Below are 17,347 nucleotides of genomic sequence, written 5' to 3' on the forward strand. Positions count from 1 at the left end.
TGAAAAAGCACAAACTTTCAGTCTGTGGTTGGAAAGCGACTAAAGGCGGAGCAGATTCACGGCGGCGCTCAAAAGGCTGCAGATTGTTTTCTCAGCCGAGGTTTCTGGTGAAGTCGATCTTCAGACCGGCAGGTTTTTAGTTTTTCATGTTTTGCTTCATATCTGCTTGAAAAATGAATCATTTAACATTCATTTAAAGTTAGAGAAGTTAACTGGTTCTGCTCGGTCCTCCAGGGGTTCTTAGGGTGACGGTCAAACCTTTTTGTCCGTGGACGGACGGACCGACTCGGCTCTGATGTTTGGAATAACAACCCATTATTTGACCCGGTTCTGAAACGAGGAAAAACGCTGAAGAAGCTCATCACAGAATTCTCTTTAGGTTCTGATAAAAGCAAACAGGAGGCTGATGGTTTCTGAACCAGAACTCCAAATTCAGATTTGGTGCTTGAGTAGAAAGTCATGATCTTCGCTGTGGTTAACGTTTTTAAAGCTATAATGCAGAAATGTGATGTTTGTTTTCAAGCTTCTCTTCTCCTGACATAAAAAAATAACGTTTGAATATTTTATGCCTCGTTTCCATTGACCGGTCCGGACTGGATCGGTCCAGTCCTGACCGGTTTAGAATGAAGCGGGTAATTCAAGAGAGCGTTTCCATTGGCGGTTTGACCATGAAGGCGCATGCAGGTGTACACGGTGCGACTACAGCGGCTCTCTTTGCAAGGAGATTGCAGGAGGTGAAGAAGAAAACAGCCAAAAGAGGAACAAACGTTCAGCTTTCTAATGGGCTCATTTTATGATGGAAACACTAAAAAGTGCGGTCCGGTTCGGTCCGGTCTGGACAGCTCCGTGGAAACGAGGCGCACTAGAGCGCTCACCATCACTGTACGCGTTAATCTATCGTCTGTTCTGCTGCTTTTTATGTCACAAGATGCTGTGAATGTCCTCCATGTGGTTTGAATTTTACTTTGATGTAACGAGGCTCATTAACAGCTTCATCAGAACTAATCAGGCAATGGTTCTGTACGTCACATCCATGGATCGAACACTTCAAAATTCATCAAATTGATCCCGACTCCTGCTTTAAGATGACTGTAAACGGGCACACACTCCCCTCCACTGAAGACGGATACGGACTCTTGTCTCCTTCTCAAGCCTTAGTCACGTGGGCCCGTATGGGTCCTGTACGGGTTCTGCAAGTTTTGGGTCGCCCGGACCGTGGAGGGTCATAGAGGAGCGTCTGCATCTTGGGGGGAATTCAGGAGTGTCTCACCGTTCCCTCGAGGCTCGTACGGCCACCTTGAAGGACGTCATGAAAATGGAACGTACCATTCTTGTTCGTGTGGTTAGTGTATCGTGAAGTATTCGTAACACAGTCGTTAAATGTGAGTACTGGCTCCTCACTGACCGCGCACACTGCAGAGTGTGTACGTGATACGTAAGTGGCCGTAGGATGTCCAGACAAACTACACTCATGTCAGGCTGCAGCAAGGAGCGCGCACGAATCACGTGCACAGCACTGACGGGATCCTTGATCAGTCTGCAGAATAAAAAATCTGTACGACACGAATGCATCTCTCCTACTTCCCTTTATGTGTTGTATAAAACTATGAACAGACTGGCCATGTGATGCACTGGACACGTAGGGAGGGGCTTCTTCTCTTTCTACAGTTTACCGGCGCATGTTCGCCACCTACAGTTGGAGGAGTCTTGGCGTGAAAGGTCAAAGTGTAAATCTGGTGAATCTTGGTCCAGAGTTTTTCTTTCACAGCTCGATTCCGATATGTGACTTGTGTTGTAGAATTCTATGGAGCTAATGTTTGAAACCCAAATAAAACGAATTGGGAACAAATATTGGTGTTTGGTCAAGAAAAAAGTAAAATGTCCAAAATAAATGCAATTATTTTTAGCTTTAGATGTTCTGTTTTTTAGGTTTCAAAACTTTTGTGTGAACGCAGCTTCAGTGTTCACTATCACCTGTCGCCCGCAGCACACCCGTAGAAAAATGTGCTCGGATATCCACCCGTAAGGACAGTTCAGATGGAGCCTGGCAGCAGATCTGCTGCAGATGTTTCCTGGACTGCACCATTGTCTTGGTCGCAGTCGGGTTGTATTTCCTGTAGATTACTGAAAGGGATCTTCATCACGTTTCCTCTGTTGAATAGAGACGCATTCGTCTCCTCTGCAGATGTCTTCAACGTCTGTCAAACCCTCGACGCAGTCCTCTAACGTCTGTCAGGAGACGCCTGGACCTCTGCTTTGCTGCCATAGATCCTTCCATCCTCTCTGCTGGCTGCAGGCCTCCTGAGTTCATGCGTGCTGGCCATAAATCGGTCGTATGAGGCGAGAACTCGCTGGCTGCCAGACCTCCTCTTGATATGGAGAGTCCAGATTTACCCCGGCCCACGCCGCTTGTCCCCCCGCCAATGTGGAGCTGGACTTGTCCGGCTAAGCGTGTAGCTTTGACACGCCGGCGGGGCATAAATCACACGGGGACATAACCTCTGCGCCGGTGCAGACGCTCATTATTTAGTCCTGCTGCTAGGAGACCGGAGTAACATCGTGTTGTAATCGTGGATATGAACACATCAGCCATTCATCCTGGCTGTATCGGAAAGAGAAGCAGGGTGTTGGGGAGAGAGGAAGGGTCGGCCGGAGCGGATCTCCTTCTGTCAACCTGCAGTCGGGTCCGTGCGGCCGTGCACATGCCGACATTCGCAGTAGTAAAGTTCACGGGACGTCCTTCCCGATTGTTTCCCGTCTTTGTTGTCTGCTTCCTCTCTGAAGTTATGAATGGACAGCAGGTCCTCCACAGCAGTTAAATAAAATCCTCTCCGGTGACCTGAAGGTCATGAAGGAAGGATGGAGGCGGAACGGTCCCGCCGTCAGGCTAGTGTGGGAAAGCTGTGAACATTTGTTGATTGAAGACTAAAAATAGAGGCGGTGCCTTTTTAAAGCTGTCTTAATGAAATCTCAGGGATATTTGCACTGATGTTGCACATCCACTCTTCTCCTCCAATCTTTAGAGCTTTGGTGTGACGACCTGCCCGCTGGAGGCCAGGTCGCTTCCACAACCAAACTGGGCCGTCAGTCCATTGGCTCACCTGTCAGGGCTTCTGTGACAGGTGGGAGGGGAGGGATGCACACTTTACCATGCTTCATCCATTTTCCTCACGATTCGGTTCAATTTTAAATTTTTGGTTTGGTTCAAAGTTTAATTTGTATTAAACAAAACCCAAAAATTCAGAAAAATCTAACAATGAAGGAAAACCTCTCAGATCAGAGAAACAAACAAATCCTTTAGCACAACACGTGTCGACACTTTCAGCAGAAACATACTGTAGAGATTCTTTATCCTTACAGTTCAGTTCAGTGGTGTAACACACGGTTTAGTTTGATCCCAGAAATGTGCATTAAATATGCATTTTTTTACTGTTTTTCTTAAGGATTGTAATGTTTATTTGGTTGATCCGCTCTACTGTTCCTACCAAAACTAACCTGAGGAGAAGAACTCATCTAAAGGCTTTTCCTTTCTTCAAATTTCACTTTTACATTCTTCCATGAAGCTCTTTATGCGTTTGAAGCATAAACTGTCTTTAGAGGAACATATGAAGTTGAGTTCGTGCAGATCAGGACGATCAAAGATCTGTTTTTGGGCAGATTCCTCGGAAAGCAGCTCAGCTGGATCTGCTGTTTATTTGGCGTTCCCGTGGCAACGCTTTAAACGCACACCAGTCAAGTGTAAAGCGCTCTCGCCCAGCTATGTACACTCCTGGTTAAGCAGCAAGAAAAACATTAACTTTATGACTTTTGTTTAGAGACAAAGTCACAGTTAGAAAGTGCCGCCGCCCGCTCGCCATACGTCCTTTAAAAGCTCCGTTTACGGCAGAAAACGGGAGTCCGGACAAGACCTGACAGACGTGAACAAGCCATAAAAATATGCTTCCTTTTCCACACTTTGACTCTGACTCAGGGTTCATCCCGCACACAGACGCACACAGACACACACAGACGCACACCGACACGCACACACACACACACCGACACACACCGACACACACCGACACACACCGACACACACAGACACACACACACACACACCGACACACACCGACACACACAGACGCACACAGACACACCCCGACACACACTGACACACACAGACACACACAGACACGCACACAGACGCACACAGACACACACCGACACGCACACAGACGCACACAGACACACACCGACACACACAGACACACACCGACACGCACACAGACACACACAGACACACACATGAGTTTTTTCCTGCGCTGCACCCTGCAAACCCTCGGCGCTCCGCCTCTGGAGCCTTTCCCATGGAATCCCAGACATTTCTGGCATCTGCTGAAGCTGGGCTGATGGCGTTTCTTCCCCAGAGCGCTCGCTTCACCCGTCATGGCCGCTCGCCTTCAAACCGCCTTCCTCTTTCCCTCATTCTGACCAAACCAACACAACTTCCTCCTGCAGTTGGTCAACATGTTTTCTCTGTTAAAAACAGTTTTCTGGAGAAGAGTTTCTGTGTAAACGTTTGTTTTCATGCTTGGTGTGAGTTTATTTAGAGTTAAAAGCAGGAAGCTGCTGCTTTATAACAACACTGCAAACAGGTTTGGACTGAAGGTCGTGGTAAAAGTTTGTTTCTGCAGAAACGCCGGCGCTGAACTCGTGTTTGAACAACAGCTGTAAGTTCGTCACTGCTAAATAATTTAAAGCTCTTATCTGCGGCGAGGCTGTTTGTTTTCTTTGTTTTCGTCTGAGCAGATGGTCATGAACTGCGCTCTCCATAAATCAATGACTTACTTTTTCTGCCTGAAGAGCGTCTGGCAGCAGAAACAGATCCTCCAACTAATGAAATGATCCCTAAAACGACAGTTCTTAATGAGAAATGAATGCTTGAGCGGATTGTGGTTCGTTTTTGTGTAAGCTGCTTTGTTTGTGCGTGTGCCGACCTCGTTCAGGCCCAAAAGAACAAAAAGCTCCGAGTTCTGGAGCTTCTGCCGTCATGTTTTCTGTGATTATGTTTTCGGCTTTGTTGTTTCTCTGCTAAAGAGATTAAAAGCTTCACTTAAATGTGAAGCAGGACAAACCGTTCTGCCGTTTCATTAATGACACCAATATTGCATTGTGGGCCTTGGAGGTAGGAGCTTTGGGAGGAAATGAAGATCCAGGGCTGCGGCGTGCGTCATTTGCCTGTCAAAGCAGGCGCCGTAATTGGCCGTCAATAAGAGCCCGCGTTTATCATTTCTATTCCGGTCACGGTGAACTGCATATCCGTCCTCGCTGTGACGGCGGTGAAAGTAAAAAGTGTTTTTCCATGTTGTTGACGTGTTTTCTGTCCATTAACGGAGGCTGCAGCGGCTTAATGAAAGTGTTTACGCCTCCTGTTTTTAGTCATTTTAGCCAGAGCCTCCCGCCGCACCGGTTACCGGGAAAAACCAGACGCATGAAGCCACTCGTCTTCATGCAGTCACGTCCACACAACAAACACGCCGAGTTCCTGCTGCTTTTCATCTGTTTTTAAGGCACACGGCTGAGGCTGCTGCCTGGTTCTGCAGGGAAGACCCACAAGTGTCACAGCAGAACTGAAACTTACAGCTTCAGCTTTGGAGACGAGAGATGAAACTGAGGCTCCGCCCACCTGTAATCCAGCATTAAATGTATATATTTAGTCATCTGCAACAAACGCAACTATTTATTTCTGAGAAGATTCATCGTATTAAATTGATGTGTTTCCTGTAAAGCTTCACCACATTTGTAGGTTTACTAAGTGGATTTATAAGAGATGCTGCTGCGTCTGCAACGTCTGCAGCGTCTTTAGTGTCTGCATCATCTGCAGCATCTGCAGCGTCTGCAAGCCTGCTTGCAGGTTTAACATTTAACCAGCTAATCGTTTCTGGACAAGTTCGTATGCTGTTCATAGAAACAGATGACACGGCCAGCTGGGCGTCTTTAAGTGTGGATTCATGCAGGTTCATCCTCCAAGTTTCACTTCACAAATTGCTGCTCATGCATGCATGACGAAATGCAAAGTGAGTTCAGGTCTGTTTGCTCTGGTCTTCTGCTCCCAGCGCTCTGTTGACCTCTTGGAGCGCAGCCTCTTACCGGCGGTTTTCTCCGCCTCCAATCTTGTTTTTTACTTAAATTTTAACTTTTCAAATAGTGGTAGTAAATGATCAGAAACCTCAAAATATGTAATTATTTTTTCCAGAAACCTTCTGTCCGCTCAGATGTTTCTTTCTGCAGGAAGCTTTCTTCATTAGAAAGTAAACGCTCCCCTTGTCACGGCGGTGGAATTTTAATGACCCTGCAGGACGCCCCGTTTGGCAGCGTCTCCCGTCCGGCGGGATCTGAACGCACAAGTCCTGAATGTGCCGTTGTTTCCTGAACAGGAAAACCCACAAAACGCCGATTATGGAACGTCGTGGTTAATGAACGGCGCAGAAACGTCAGAAATGTGCCGCCCTTCATACTTACTGGAGTCAAACGTTGACAGAAAGCCACCAAACCCGAGCTCTTCGTGCGTTTTTTTCCAGAGTCCAGAGCGGCAGAAGAACGTGCAGTAAAGCATGAGAACGCGTCCGGAGATCTTCAGGCGGCGCTGTCCTGACACGACGCATTCGTCTCAGTGACGAGGGCCAGGATGTGGACGCTAATGTCCATTCAGGGTCTGAGGGGGTCATTGTTCAGCCGTGCCCCCCCTCGTCTATATGAACCCCCCACTAACTTGTTTTCCAGCCCTCATGTGACTGTGCTGTACTTTGTACAAAGCACATGACCGGAGCTCAGTCCGTACCTGAGCGGTGGAACCGAGTCGTGGAGGTTCTCCACAACAACTGAGCTTCCCGTCATTACTCCTCAGAGAAAAACTGCAGTTTGAAACCTTTTTAAAGGAGCTCCATCAGAACCAGCCCGACTCGTGGGTCACAAAGGGTTCTAAAGTTTGACCGAAGGGCCGGACCAGGAGCAGATGAGTGGATGTTTGAATAAACAACCTCAAAAATAAAAGAGATAACATGGAATCTGGAAGAAAACCAGCTTTATTTTAAATTAAAATGAATTTATGTATTTTAAAACGGAACATTTTAAAGTTTTATTTCAACACTGTAACTTTTGTTCTCATTTCAGTACCAGTTGCAGTGATGGGTTCATGTCCATCAGGGAAAAATGCAAATTACAAAAACGATGCGTTCATGTGGCGTTGGAAAGATCGGAAAAATGAATGTCAGACTCAGAAAACACTCAAAAAAAAGAACAAATCCTTATGAATGCAGAAGAGTTTTCTGCACCTAAACAAAGGTTAATATATTTGCAGTGCGCCATCTATAGGGAGATGCCAACATTACAGGAAAATGAAAAAAATGATTATCAATATAATTTATTCCAGTTTGGTGGGTCAAACTGGAATAAATATAAGGTTTTTTCCCGCATCTGTTCTACAGCTCCATCCAGTTGGAGCTGTGGGGACTCTGCACCTATTCAGCCGTTAGTCTGACCCCCCCGGTTCTGGAGCAGAGCATCAACCAGTAACCGATCCACAAGGTCCAGAATCTTTCTTTGCTCCAGGTCTATACAGAACCCGGTGGCTTCAAACCCACAGTCGGTGCTGCTGAGAAGTGGGTCAGAATTTCCCCTCGGTGGTGTGGGAGTCACTTCCAGTTCCTGCAAACGCCCGGCGGCGGCTGCGGCGGCCACCAGAGGTGGAACCGGCACTTTTCAGGTGGAGAGTTTGATCAGCCGCCCTCAGAGGGTTTCCGAAATGACTTTTCTAAAGCTGCATTCCACCTTAAAAACATCTGATGACCTGATTTACCAAAGTTGAAAATGGATCATCGCCGCTGTGCAGCGGATGATGGTGAACGCCATCGCTCACCACCACCTCCTCCATCAGTTCTTATCCTAGACTCCGTTCCACTAAAGATCAACTCTTTTATTAAACCTTTCAAACCAGTTTAGGTTGATTAAGAAAAAACGTTAACTGGAACAAAGAACTACTAAATGTTCCTGTCAAAATTGTTTTAAATCTACCAAAAACTACAATTCCCAGAATCCCACCCCTTCCCGTTTGTTATCGTTGTCTTGAGGTTGAGTCATGATAACTGGACCTAAAACGTTGTTTGGAATGATTCACCAGTTTCAAGTTTCAGCTTAATCACAATGTCACCAGGAGGAAAGAGAATCTTCTCTGACATTTGGTGTGGTTAAAAAGCCCTGAAGTTCCTCTGTAGATACTGAAAGGTGTTTGTTCAGCAGCAGGCTGGAGATGTTCTGCTTCTACAGAGAAGACGAGATAAATGTTTGCTTTGAAAACTGTTCAGAAAGTCGATCCGTTTCTTTTTTCTTGAATGAATGTGGAGTTTTGTAAGTGAGCATTGATCCTCTTTGATCCTCTTTCAAGAGTTTTTACTTTCATGAAACGTTTGCATGTTTCAGACAGTTTGGTTTGGCTCCAGTTTCACACATTAAAACGGTTTCTGACGGTGTTCATCATCGACCAATAGTCCTATGTGATTCCTGAAGAGGTTCTGTTCAGGAGTGTTGACAAACCAGGACAGACAGCTGAACCAGTTCAACTGTCTAACTATGATCTTTTACCAAAGTGTTTCCAGGTGGTCTTTTCATCAGGATGTTGCTGTTTTTAGCTAAAATCTAAACACCTGTGTCGTTTTCTAGGACACAGCTTCTACAGAGCGGCAGGATGTCATTAGAAATTCACCTCTGAGTTGTGGGCGTGGCTGTTGACACAGAGCAACCCCGCCCCCCTTTCCCTCCCTGTTTCTTTGAGACAAATACGATCTTTCCAAACAGCATTTTTTCTTCTGTTCATATTTCACAACGATTTGAATAAAGAAATTCACAGAAATGCCGTTTTAAGCTTTTTTTTTTTTTTTTTTTTTTTTTTTTTTTTTTATAAATGTCCTCAATCATCAGAAAATATCCAAGAAAGATATGTGAAAAGCACCATTTTCATCGGAGTGGGTCTTCAAAGTAACTACTGGTCCAAGTCATTACAAATATAACCTTGAGGATGAAAACTGATGGACTTTTGTAGCAGCTCCAACTGTCTGTCTCTAGAATGTTCTTCAACCTCCATACATTTAATGTTTGAAACTCTGTTAAGATTTTCATCTTTGAACAAAAACCATCAAACACTCATTCAGACGGACCGCAGATCAGTCCGGATCGAATCCTGAACCTTTCCTTAGATCTGTATTCAGACTGCAGTCCAGTGGACATTTGTGTTCCACACAAAAGCTTGTAAACAAACCACATGACTAAAGATCTCTTCAGTCATTGGCCAGGAATTATGAGGGCGGAGCAAAGCAAAGAGAGAAAGAATAATGGAAGTCCTGAGCTTTGAAATCCTTGTTGGGATCGTTCACTGATGCAGAATTTATATTTCACTGGTCAGTTTTGAACCGTGACCATATTTCAATGAGTCGCTGTGTCTCATCACTGCTGCGACACTTTGTTTACTTCTTGTAAAGTTCGGCTACGGTGGCCGATTGAAAACAGAAAAACCTCAGAAGATGGATCTGAGAGCGGTTCCGGTCCCGGACCAGAGACTGCTCCCGTTTCCAGGCTGAACATTTGCTCTGGATTATTGAAGGAAACAAACTCTGGTTCACTTTAAGACAGGAATGGTAAATGCCGTATACTTGTAGAGCGCTTTCCTTCGAGGGCCCAAAGTGCTTCACAGTCACAGACCCATTCACCCATTCACACATTCACACACTGGTGGTGGCTCCGCTCCCGAACACTGGCGCCAACCTCCCACCAGAGGCAATTCGGGGTTTGGTGTCTTGCCCAAGGACACTTCGACACATGGGGCGGGCAAGGCGGGAATCGAACCCGCTTGCTTCCGATCAGGAGTCGACCGCCCTACTGCTGCGGTCCTAATGATGGGCAAAAGTTTTGACACATGGGGCAAAGGGGGTTCTAAAACTGGACAAAAGGGTCAGACCAAAGGCAGGTCCAAGGTTTTGTGGGTAATCCAGCTGATGAAAGAAATAAATCTGGACAAAAACGTGCTTTCATTTGATCAAAACAGAACATTTGGGAATTTCTAATCAAAAATGGTGGCTTTTGTTCTTGTTTGATGAATGGGTTAATGACCCTCAGTGACAAATCAAACTTAGAGAAATGTTGTGTTCATGTGGTGTCTTAATAACTGGAAAAACGAGTGTCCGACTGCAGAGTAACTTTCTGCACTTATATAACGGTCAGTGTGTTTGTAGTCTATGAGGAAACGGCAGAATTACAAGGGGGATCAAATATAAAGGATTATTCAAATCATTTATTCCAGTGAGGTGGGCCAGATTAAAGGGGCGTAGTTTCCCCACACCTGCTTTAAGAGAACCAAACGTGTCCAGGCTGAATCCAGTTCTGGTTGAAAGAATCGGACTCAGGAAGTAAAGAAGGACCAGATGAGTTTAGTTAAAGGCGTTTTTCTTCTTCGCTAAATTAAATGTCAAAGCAGAAAGTTCTCATAGAAACTTTTGCTCATGAATTTCTGATCCAAACGTCCTCTGATGATCAGTCTTTCTCTGAGCGCGTTTTCAAACACGGCCAACCTGAACACAGGAGGAAGGAAAGGTCCGTCCTTCACTGTACATGTTCAGACTGTAAGGCTAATGTTTGGTAGAGCTGCGGCGAGCAGCTGAGCTCCCGCTGAGGACGGCCTCCTGTTCCAAACCTTTCTGCAAAAATGTGTGGAAAGCTGCTGAGTTGCATGAGCGAGGAGGAGGAGGAGGAGGAAGAGGAGGAGGAGGAGGAGGAGGAAGAGGAGGAGGAAGAGGAGGAGGAGGAGCTGCTCTGCCGTGGCAGGAGCACAAAGGGTTAAGCTGTTCCTTGGAAATGGGAGAGGCCGGTTTGAATGGCTGGCTCCAGCATCCAGCCAACACATTGGCTGAGGCTGAGGGAGGATCTGCTGCAGGAGCTGTGCTGAGACATGGATCCGGATCAGGAGTCGCCGGGAAAGTTCTGCTTTCTCTCCAGCACTTCATGAACAAAGTGAAATGGATGAGCGTCCGCCGCCAGAAGAGGCGGTTCCGACGTGTTTGAACAGTCTCCTGGTGGAGCAGACGCTGACTCAGAGCCGGTTATGTCATGGTTCTGGCAGGACGGCTCCCTGCAGCCTCACCTCCGTCCCTCAGCGCTGACAGCAGCTCCAGACTCACTGCACCTGAACCTGTTTACAACCACCTGGATTTACTCCAGCCGTCATCACGAGGATAACCGTTCCTGAGTCTGCAGCATTTACTCCGTTCATTCATCCAACATCCGTGTTCCCTCGTGGATTCATATCAGAGGACTGTGGTGAAGCGTCCGTCACCTCTGGAGTCGATCTCTCTGAGCCGAGTCCATCCATGAGTCGTTCTAAAGACCGGCTCTAATGAAAACGTGTTCTTGTGGCATTTTACTGATGGAGCACATTTATGAAGAAAATTAAGATTCAAACGACATTTTTGAGTATCTTTATTTAAAGTGTTGTGAATCCGGAGCAGAAGAATAAATGAAGTTTGATAAACTTTATATTTGTGATGTAGAAAATACAGTGGGCGGAGCCACAAGCTCCCTGCTCCGCCCCTTTCTGATACATCCACCTGCAGACAATTAGATCCACGAACGTCTTTGTTTACCTGGTCTGGAATCTGGATCAGAACCGAACGGCTGGACAGAAACGATGTTGCTGCTGTTTTTGTTGGATCGCTAATGTTAAAGTTGGAGGTGTGAGGCGCTGTAAGCTAGAGGGAGAGTGTGTAAACAAAGAGCTCTCAGCAACTCTGTCAAAACTCAGAGGTGAATTTCTGACTCCAGCCGCTCTGCAGAAACTATGTCCTAGAAAACAGCACAGACTTTTAGATTTTGTCTAAAAACTTTCATTTTCATAATTTAAACTACATTGAATCAATTTATTTATCCAAAATAAAGACATTTAAATGTGTTCACTTCTGTGTCTCTTTACAAATGAAGAGGAATTGTTGGAATAGAAGTTCGTCTATCATCTATCAGGGCACAACCTCAACTCATTTAGTTAAAAATTATTGAAAACTTTTGCAACATTTAGGAAAAACAGCTGCAACTTCCTGCTTTGTGTGTTGCAAATATTACAAAAAATGCATCTAAGATCCAGTAGGGACCGTTGGTCAATACACACTACAGGTTAAAGCCACAAATTATTATTTTAATAATCGACTAATCACAGATTATTTTCTTTGATTAGTCGACTAATCGGATCATGAACTGGATGTTAACACACACCTTAACCATCCTTAGCTTTGACCTTGAAGTGTTTAAGTTATATGACAACTAAAATTTAATATGATAGTTAACCCTTTTTGAATCCTGCAGCTTCTGTCCTTCATTTGTTTCTGGCATTAAATCGTAAATTAAATGATCTCAGCATTTGAAACAAAGGAACAATTTTTCACTAAGGATAACGTTTTGTTCTCACTGACTCAAATAGAAATAAAGTGCATTTTGTGGTGCTGAACGTCCACAGCTGTGTTCATCTTCTCTCCACTGAGAATCTGTAGAACTCCAGACCGTCTGATGTTCTTGATGGTAGCAGGAAAATGATGATTTCTGCACGTCTGCAGAAAGACTGAATCTCTTTAGAGAGCAGATGTTCCCTCAGCAGACATTTCACTCTGATGGGGTCGAGGGATGCCCACAAAACATTTAGCTAAGAAGTTAGTGCTAACGTTAGCTTAGCTTAGCTAGACGATGATCCGTCTGCAGCGTTTTCATACTCCATCACAACGAGCTTTCTGGAAGTTCTGCCTCGCAGAGATTGCATTGGAGACTTTTGGCTTTTATTTTTTTGTTTCCTCCTTTCAAGCTCCGTTAGCGTGTCGTTATGGTACCAGATACTTCCTGTAACTTTCTGTGACATCACTCCTGACCCGGATTAGCATTACTGCATGTGTGTCAAAGACGATGGCAGATGCAGCATTAGAAATGGAACACCAGTTTTGAGATTAAAATAAACAAACAAGAACGACCAATCGACTATTAAATTAGTCGTCGACTATTTTAAAAATTCCTCTTTTTTTCTCTTCTTTTGTGTTTTGTACATTTTTGGATGCTGGTGTTCTGCAGGATTTTTGTCTAGAAAACGGTGTACCTTGGCTCAAAAAAGGTTGAAAGCATGGAGTCAGAGAAGGAAAACGTTTGAAGGTTTGCAGACAGAAACCGACTTTCTCTGTCATGTGACGTTTTTTCGTTGTGTTTTAACTAAATGTTTCTATTAGATTCAGAAACTGAAATAACTCTCAGGAAAGGTCAACTTTTAGGATTGATTAAGGAGATTTTAAATGTTCAAATGCAGTTTTAATTCTTGACACGTGAGTCCAGAACAGCTTTGAGTTCCTGTTCTTCTCCAGTTCTGTTCCTCAGATCCTCAAACCCGGAATCAGGTCCAGTATTTTCTCTGTCTGATGCGTCACTTTTCTGAACCAGGTTCTGGGTTTTTCCCGTCTCACTGGGCCATCTGTCGGTCCTTTGTGCTCCGGCTTTGGACCAGCTGTCAGCGTTCATTATGTTAATTGGTCAATAAGGAGCCCCCCGCCCCCCCGACTGTTAAATGTTAGTCATTTCATGTGTGAATGGAAGTTATTCCAGTGACCTCCTCCTCCTCCTCCTCCTCCTGCTCCTCTCTAACGCCTCCTCCCTGCTCCTCCTGCAGTGTGTCCGGTTCACTGCAAGCACCGGGCGTGCACCGATGCCGGCCAGTGCTGCCACGAGCAGTGCCTGGGGGGCTGCCTCAAGCCCAACTCCACCAGCGACTGCGTGGCGTGCCGCGGGCTCCAGCACGAGGGGAGGTGCGTGGAGCAGTGCCCCAAGAAGTTCTTCGTCTACAAGGGCTGGCGCTGCGTCTCCTTCGACTTCTGCCAGGAGCTGCACAGCCGCTGCCGGCGGGAGAAGGAGCGCTCCAAGAGCCCCGAGTGCCACGAGTACGTCATCCACAACGGTGCCTGCATCCCGGAGTGTCCCTCCGGCTACACCACCGTCAACTCTTCAGCGTAAGTGCTTCCTCCAGACGTACATCAGCGCGGGACGCTGGAGTGCATCCAGAACCCGCTGGGCGCGTCCGTCTCCTCAGACGGTCGACTGCTTCGTGCAGTCGGGTGAAAGATAAAAGTTTGCAAACAGGAACTGTTGAGAACACTAAAACACGGTTTTCTCCCATATCACAGCCCCAGATCTTTCTGGGTCTCAGAGCTGATGGTCGACCGTAGTTCACAAACCGCAGCTAGGTCACCACGCCGCTGCAGAGGCGTCCCACACCCACGGGGTGACGGGTTCTTCAGAACCGGCGCTGTCCGGCGAAGCAGGGCCGGCGAACGGCGTGCAGATCCTGCTGCTGTGTTTGCAGAGTTTGCTGCTCTAACCTTTACTAATCCACTCTGGATTTTCCAGGCCCTTAATCTGCGGTGGAATAACCAGCAGCTCTCATTCAGAGTCTCACGCCCTTCAGAGTGCACGAGCGCTGCAGAGGTTCAGGAAACCGCAGCTCCTGAAGCTCCTCGCCTCTCTACGACTGAACTTCAACTCCAAGAGCCATTTGGTCACGTGTACACCAGTGTCTATACCAGCGGTGTCAAAGTCAACCACACAGGAGCCCAAAATCCAAAACACGCCTTAGATCACGGCCGAACAGGATAAACATTTATAGAACACTCTAAAGTACATTTTAAAACGTTAAAACTGTAACTTTTTAACATAACTATGAACTAGATATAGAGCATTACCTGTGATGATGCTAGTGTGAATGATGGAAGATGAATTTGGCTGCTGAAGATGCTGAAATAGATAAAAACACTGAAGCTGATAGTCAGCTAAAATATTAGAGAAATGCCAAATTAGCCATTTAGCCAAATTAGCCAACCATAAATTAAAAACACAAATTTAAAGTTAATTTCTGCAGAATTTCTGACAGTAAATTCAACTTTTTTTGCTTAGTTATTTGACATGTTAAAAATCTAAGCAGAAATGACAAAACTTAATCTGTTATGTATTCAATCATTATCATTTTCATTAAAGCTAAACAGCCGCAGGTTGCAGACTTCAGGAGGATTCTCCTGGTGGCGCTCATGCACGGACAGACGAGGTTTCTGTCAGAGTTTGACTGATGCATGACAGACGGTCACAAGCTGCCACGAGGGACGTTACAAACCTTCAGGCTAGTTTTGGCCTCCGTTGAAACCGTTCACCCCCCCTCTGTTATACTTATGGCGCCCCCCCCCTTTAGGCTTTGGAAATGAAAGCGCCTGCTGGATCAGCAGAGTTATGAGAGTTCAGGAAAGTTTCATTTTCATCTGAAGGATTTCTGGGTTTACAGGTGAAGCCTGAAGTTTACTCTGACATTTTTATTTCCAAAGGTCTGTTTTGGCTCTGGGGGGCTTTGAAGTCCAGAGCCAAAACAGTAAGCTCAACAGCGATGAAAGTGTAGAACAGAAGTCTGCAGCGTTCATCTGTGAAAGAGACATTCGGGTCTCACTGACCACCTGGCCCGGCCCGGGGCTGCATGGCGCCCTCGGCGAGAAACAAATTCGGCGCCTCCTGCGGCGTCTCAAATTCAGACATTCCATTTCATTTGACAGCAAGCACACCAACTGCCTGTGCTATTGATCAGTTAATATTCAAGTGGAAAGTAGGAGGATTTCACCTGTTAAAGGTGGAAAAAGAAGACACTAGATCACCAGTTAAATTCGTCTTTTTCTACCAAAATGCAGGAGGACGGAATTTCAAAGCAATTTTAGACAAACTTCTGCTTGAGCCCTTGGTTCCTCCTCGTCCCTTTTTCATCCCTAAAGAAGTACTAACAGCGGCAACACCCCCTCCTCCCCCCAACCCAGCAGCAGCGACAGGAAGGGAGGGGCGCCGGACTGCAGTTACTGATTATATTCAACTTTTGACTTATTTTTTTGACGTTTAATTATTACTTTTTGTTTTTCTACACAAAGTGGTGCATCAAACTGTTTAACAAAAAAATATATATAATGATTGTGATTTAGCCCCCCCTCCAGCAGATGGTGCCCTAGGCGGCCGCCTAGATCGCCCATGCTTAGCTCAGCCCTGCTGACTACGACCCAGTAGGAGCCACAAAGTCTTCCTTCACCCCTTAAGAAAAACAAAATACTGATTTGTATTTATGCTTTTGTTACTATTATGATAAACATAAATGAACTGATGTTCATTTTGCATAAATACAACACAAACATTAAAAGAAAATAGCCTCTAGTAGTGAGTGTAATGTCAGCAGTGATTGAATTACTGTTGTTGGTGCATCTATTCTAGAAATAGAACCAGATCTGAGCTAATTGAGTGACATATTTTTCTAACTTCTTAATTTTTTCAAAAAAGAGTCACAATGGAGGGGTAAAACAGCCTCATGTGGCTCCGGAGCTGCAGGTTCCAGACCCCTGGTCCAGAATAACCGAACCCCGTCCTCTCTGCAGGCTCAACTGCAGCCCCTGTGCCGGTCTGTGTCCGAAGGTGTGCGTCGGTCTGAAGATGGTGGACTCGGTCACGGCGGCGCAGGCGTTGAGGGGCTGCACCATCCTGAACGGGAGCCTGGTCATCAACCTGCGAGGAGGAAGTGAGTGTCCGTTCTGCTGAAGAACACCGGAGATGAAGGAAACTTCCAACTCTTTGTCTTCTCTTCAGACAACATCGCCGCCGAGCTGGAGGCCAGCCTGGGCCAGCTGGAGGAGATCACCGGGTACCTGACGGTGCGGCGCTCCTACGCCCTCGTGTCCCTCTCCTTCCTACGGAAACTCCGGGTCATCCGGGGAGAAGAGCAGGAAGTGGGGTGAGCGTCGTCCCTCGTCCCCCTCTCTGTCCTCTACCGAAGGTTAACCGGCATGTTTCTCTACAGGAACTACTCCTTCTACGCCCTGGACAACCAGAACCTGCGACAGCTCTGGGACTGGTCCAAACACAAGCTGACCATCCTGCAGGGCCGCATGTTTTTCCACTACAACTCCAAACTGTGCATGGCCGAGATCCGGCGGATGGAGGAGGTGACAGGGCTGAAGGACAGACGGGTCAAGAACGAGATCGCCCTGAAGACCAACGGAGACCGCGCCTCATGTAAGGACGGGTCTACGGGGTTACCAAGGCGACAGACAGCGTGTCTGCAGAAGCAAACAGTCGCGGTGGTCATTTCCTGTCGTGTGTTTGCACATAACTTCCTGGCCAAGAACAAACTCCGGTGATTAGACACGGCAGCGGGATGTCACCTGTTAGTGGGGGCGTGGCGGGACCGGGAGACGTTTGATGGGGAGCAATCATCATAAAACTGGAACTCTTCGGC

The 17,347-nt window shown here is 46.3% G+C and overlaps 1 protein-coding gene and 1 long non-coding RNA gene across 4 annotated transcripts in view; one reads left to right on the forward strand and one right to left on the reverse strand.

Annotated features, from left to right (window-relative positions):
- The window catches only part of insra (insulin receptor a), a 43,891-nt gene that overhangs the window by 13,407 nt on the left and 13,137 nt on the right, over nt 1-17,347 (forward strand). The window contains exons 3-6 of the mRNA XM_024273678.2: nt 13,715-14,051; nt 16,491-16,630; nt 16,699-16,843; nt 16,910-17,124. Of these exons, the coding sequence (XP_024129446.1) occupies nt 13,715-14,051; nt 16,491-16,630; nt 16,699-16,843; nt 16,910-17,124 (837 nt within the window). The remainder of the gene's footprint in view (nt 1-13,714; nt 14,052-16,490; nt 16,631-16,698; nt 16,844-16,909; nt 17,125-17,347) is intronic.
- The window catches only part of LOC112147358, a 44,839-nt gene that overhangs the window by 12,119 nt on the left and 15,373 nt on the right, over nt 1-17,347 (reverse strand). The window contains exon 1 of one of the 3 annotated variants that reach the window (XR_004949556.1): nt 4,285-4,497. The exons of 1 other annotated variant lie outside the window; for it this stretch is intronic. This is a non-coding gene — a long non-coding RNA (uncharacterized LOC112147358). Of the gene's footprint in view, nt 1-4,284; nt 4,498-6,501; nt 6,821-17,347 lie in introns of those variants that run through there. One more of the 3 variants, XR_004949555.1, reaches the window with a different exon arrangement.

The sequence above is a fragment of the Oryzias melastigma genome, linkage group LG17 (assembly GCF_002922805.2).
Source record: "Oryzias melastigma strain HK-1 linkage group LG17, ASM292280v2, whole genome shotgun sequence".
NCBI lineage: Eukaryota > Metazoa > Chordata > Actinopteri > Beloniformes > Adrianichthyidae > Oryzias > Oryzias melastigma.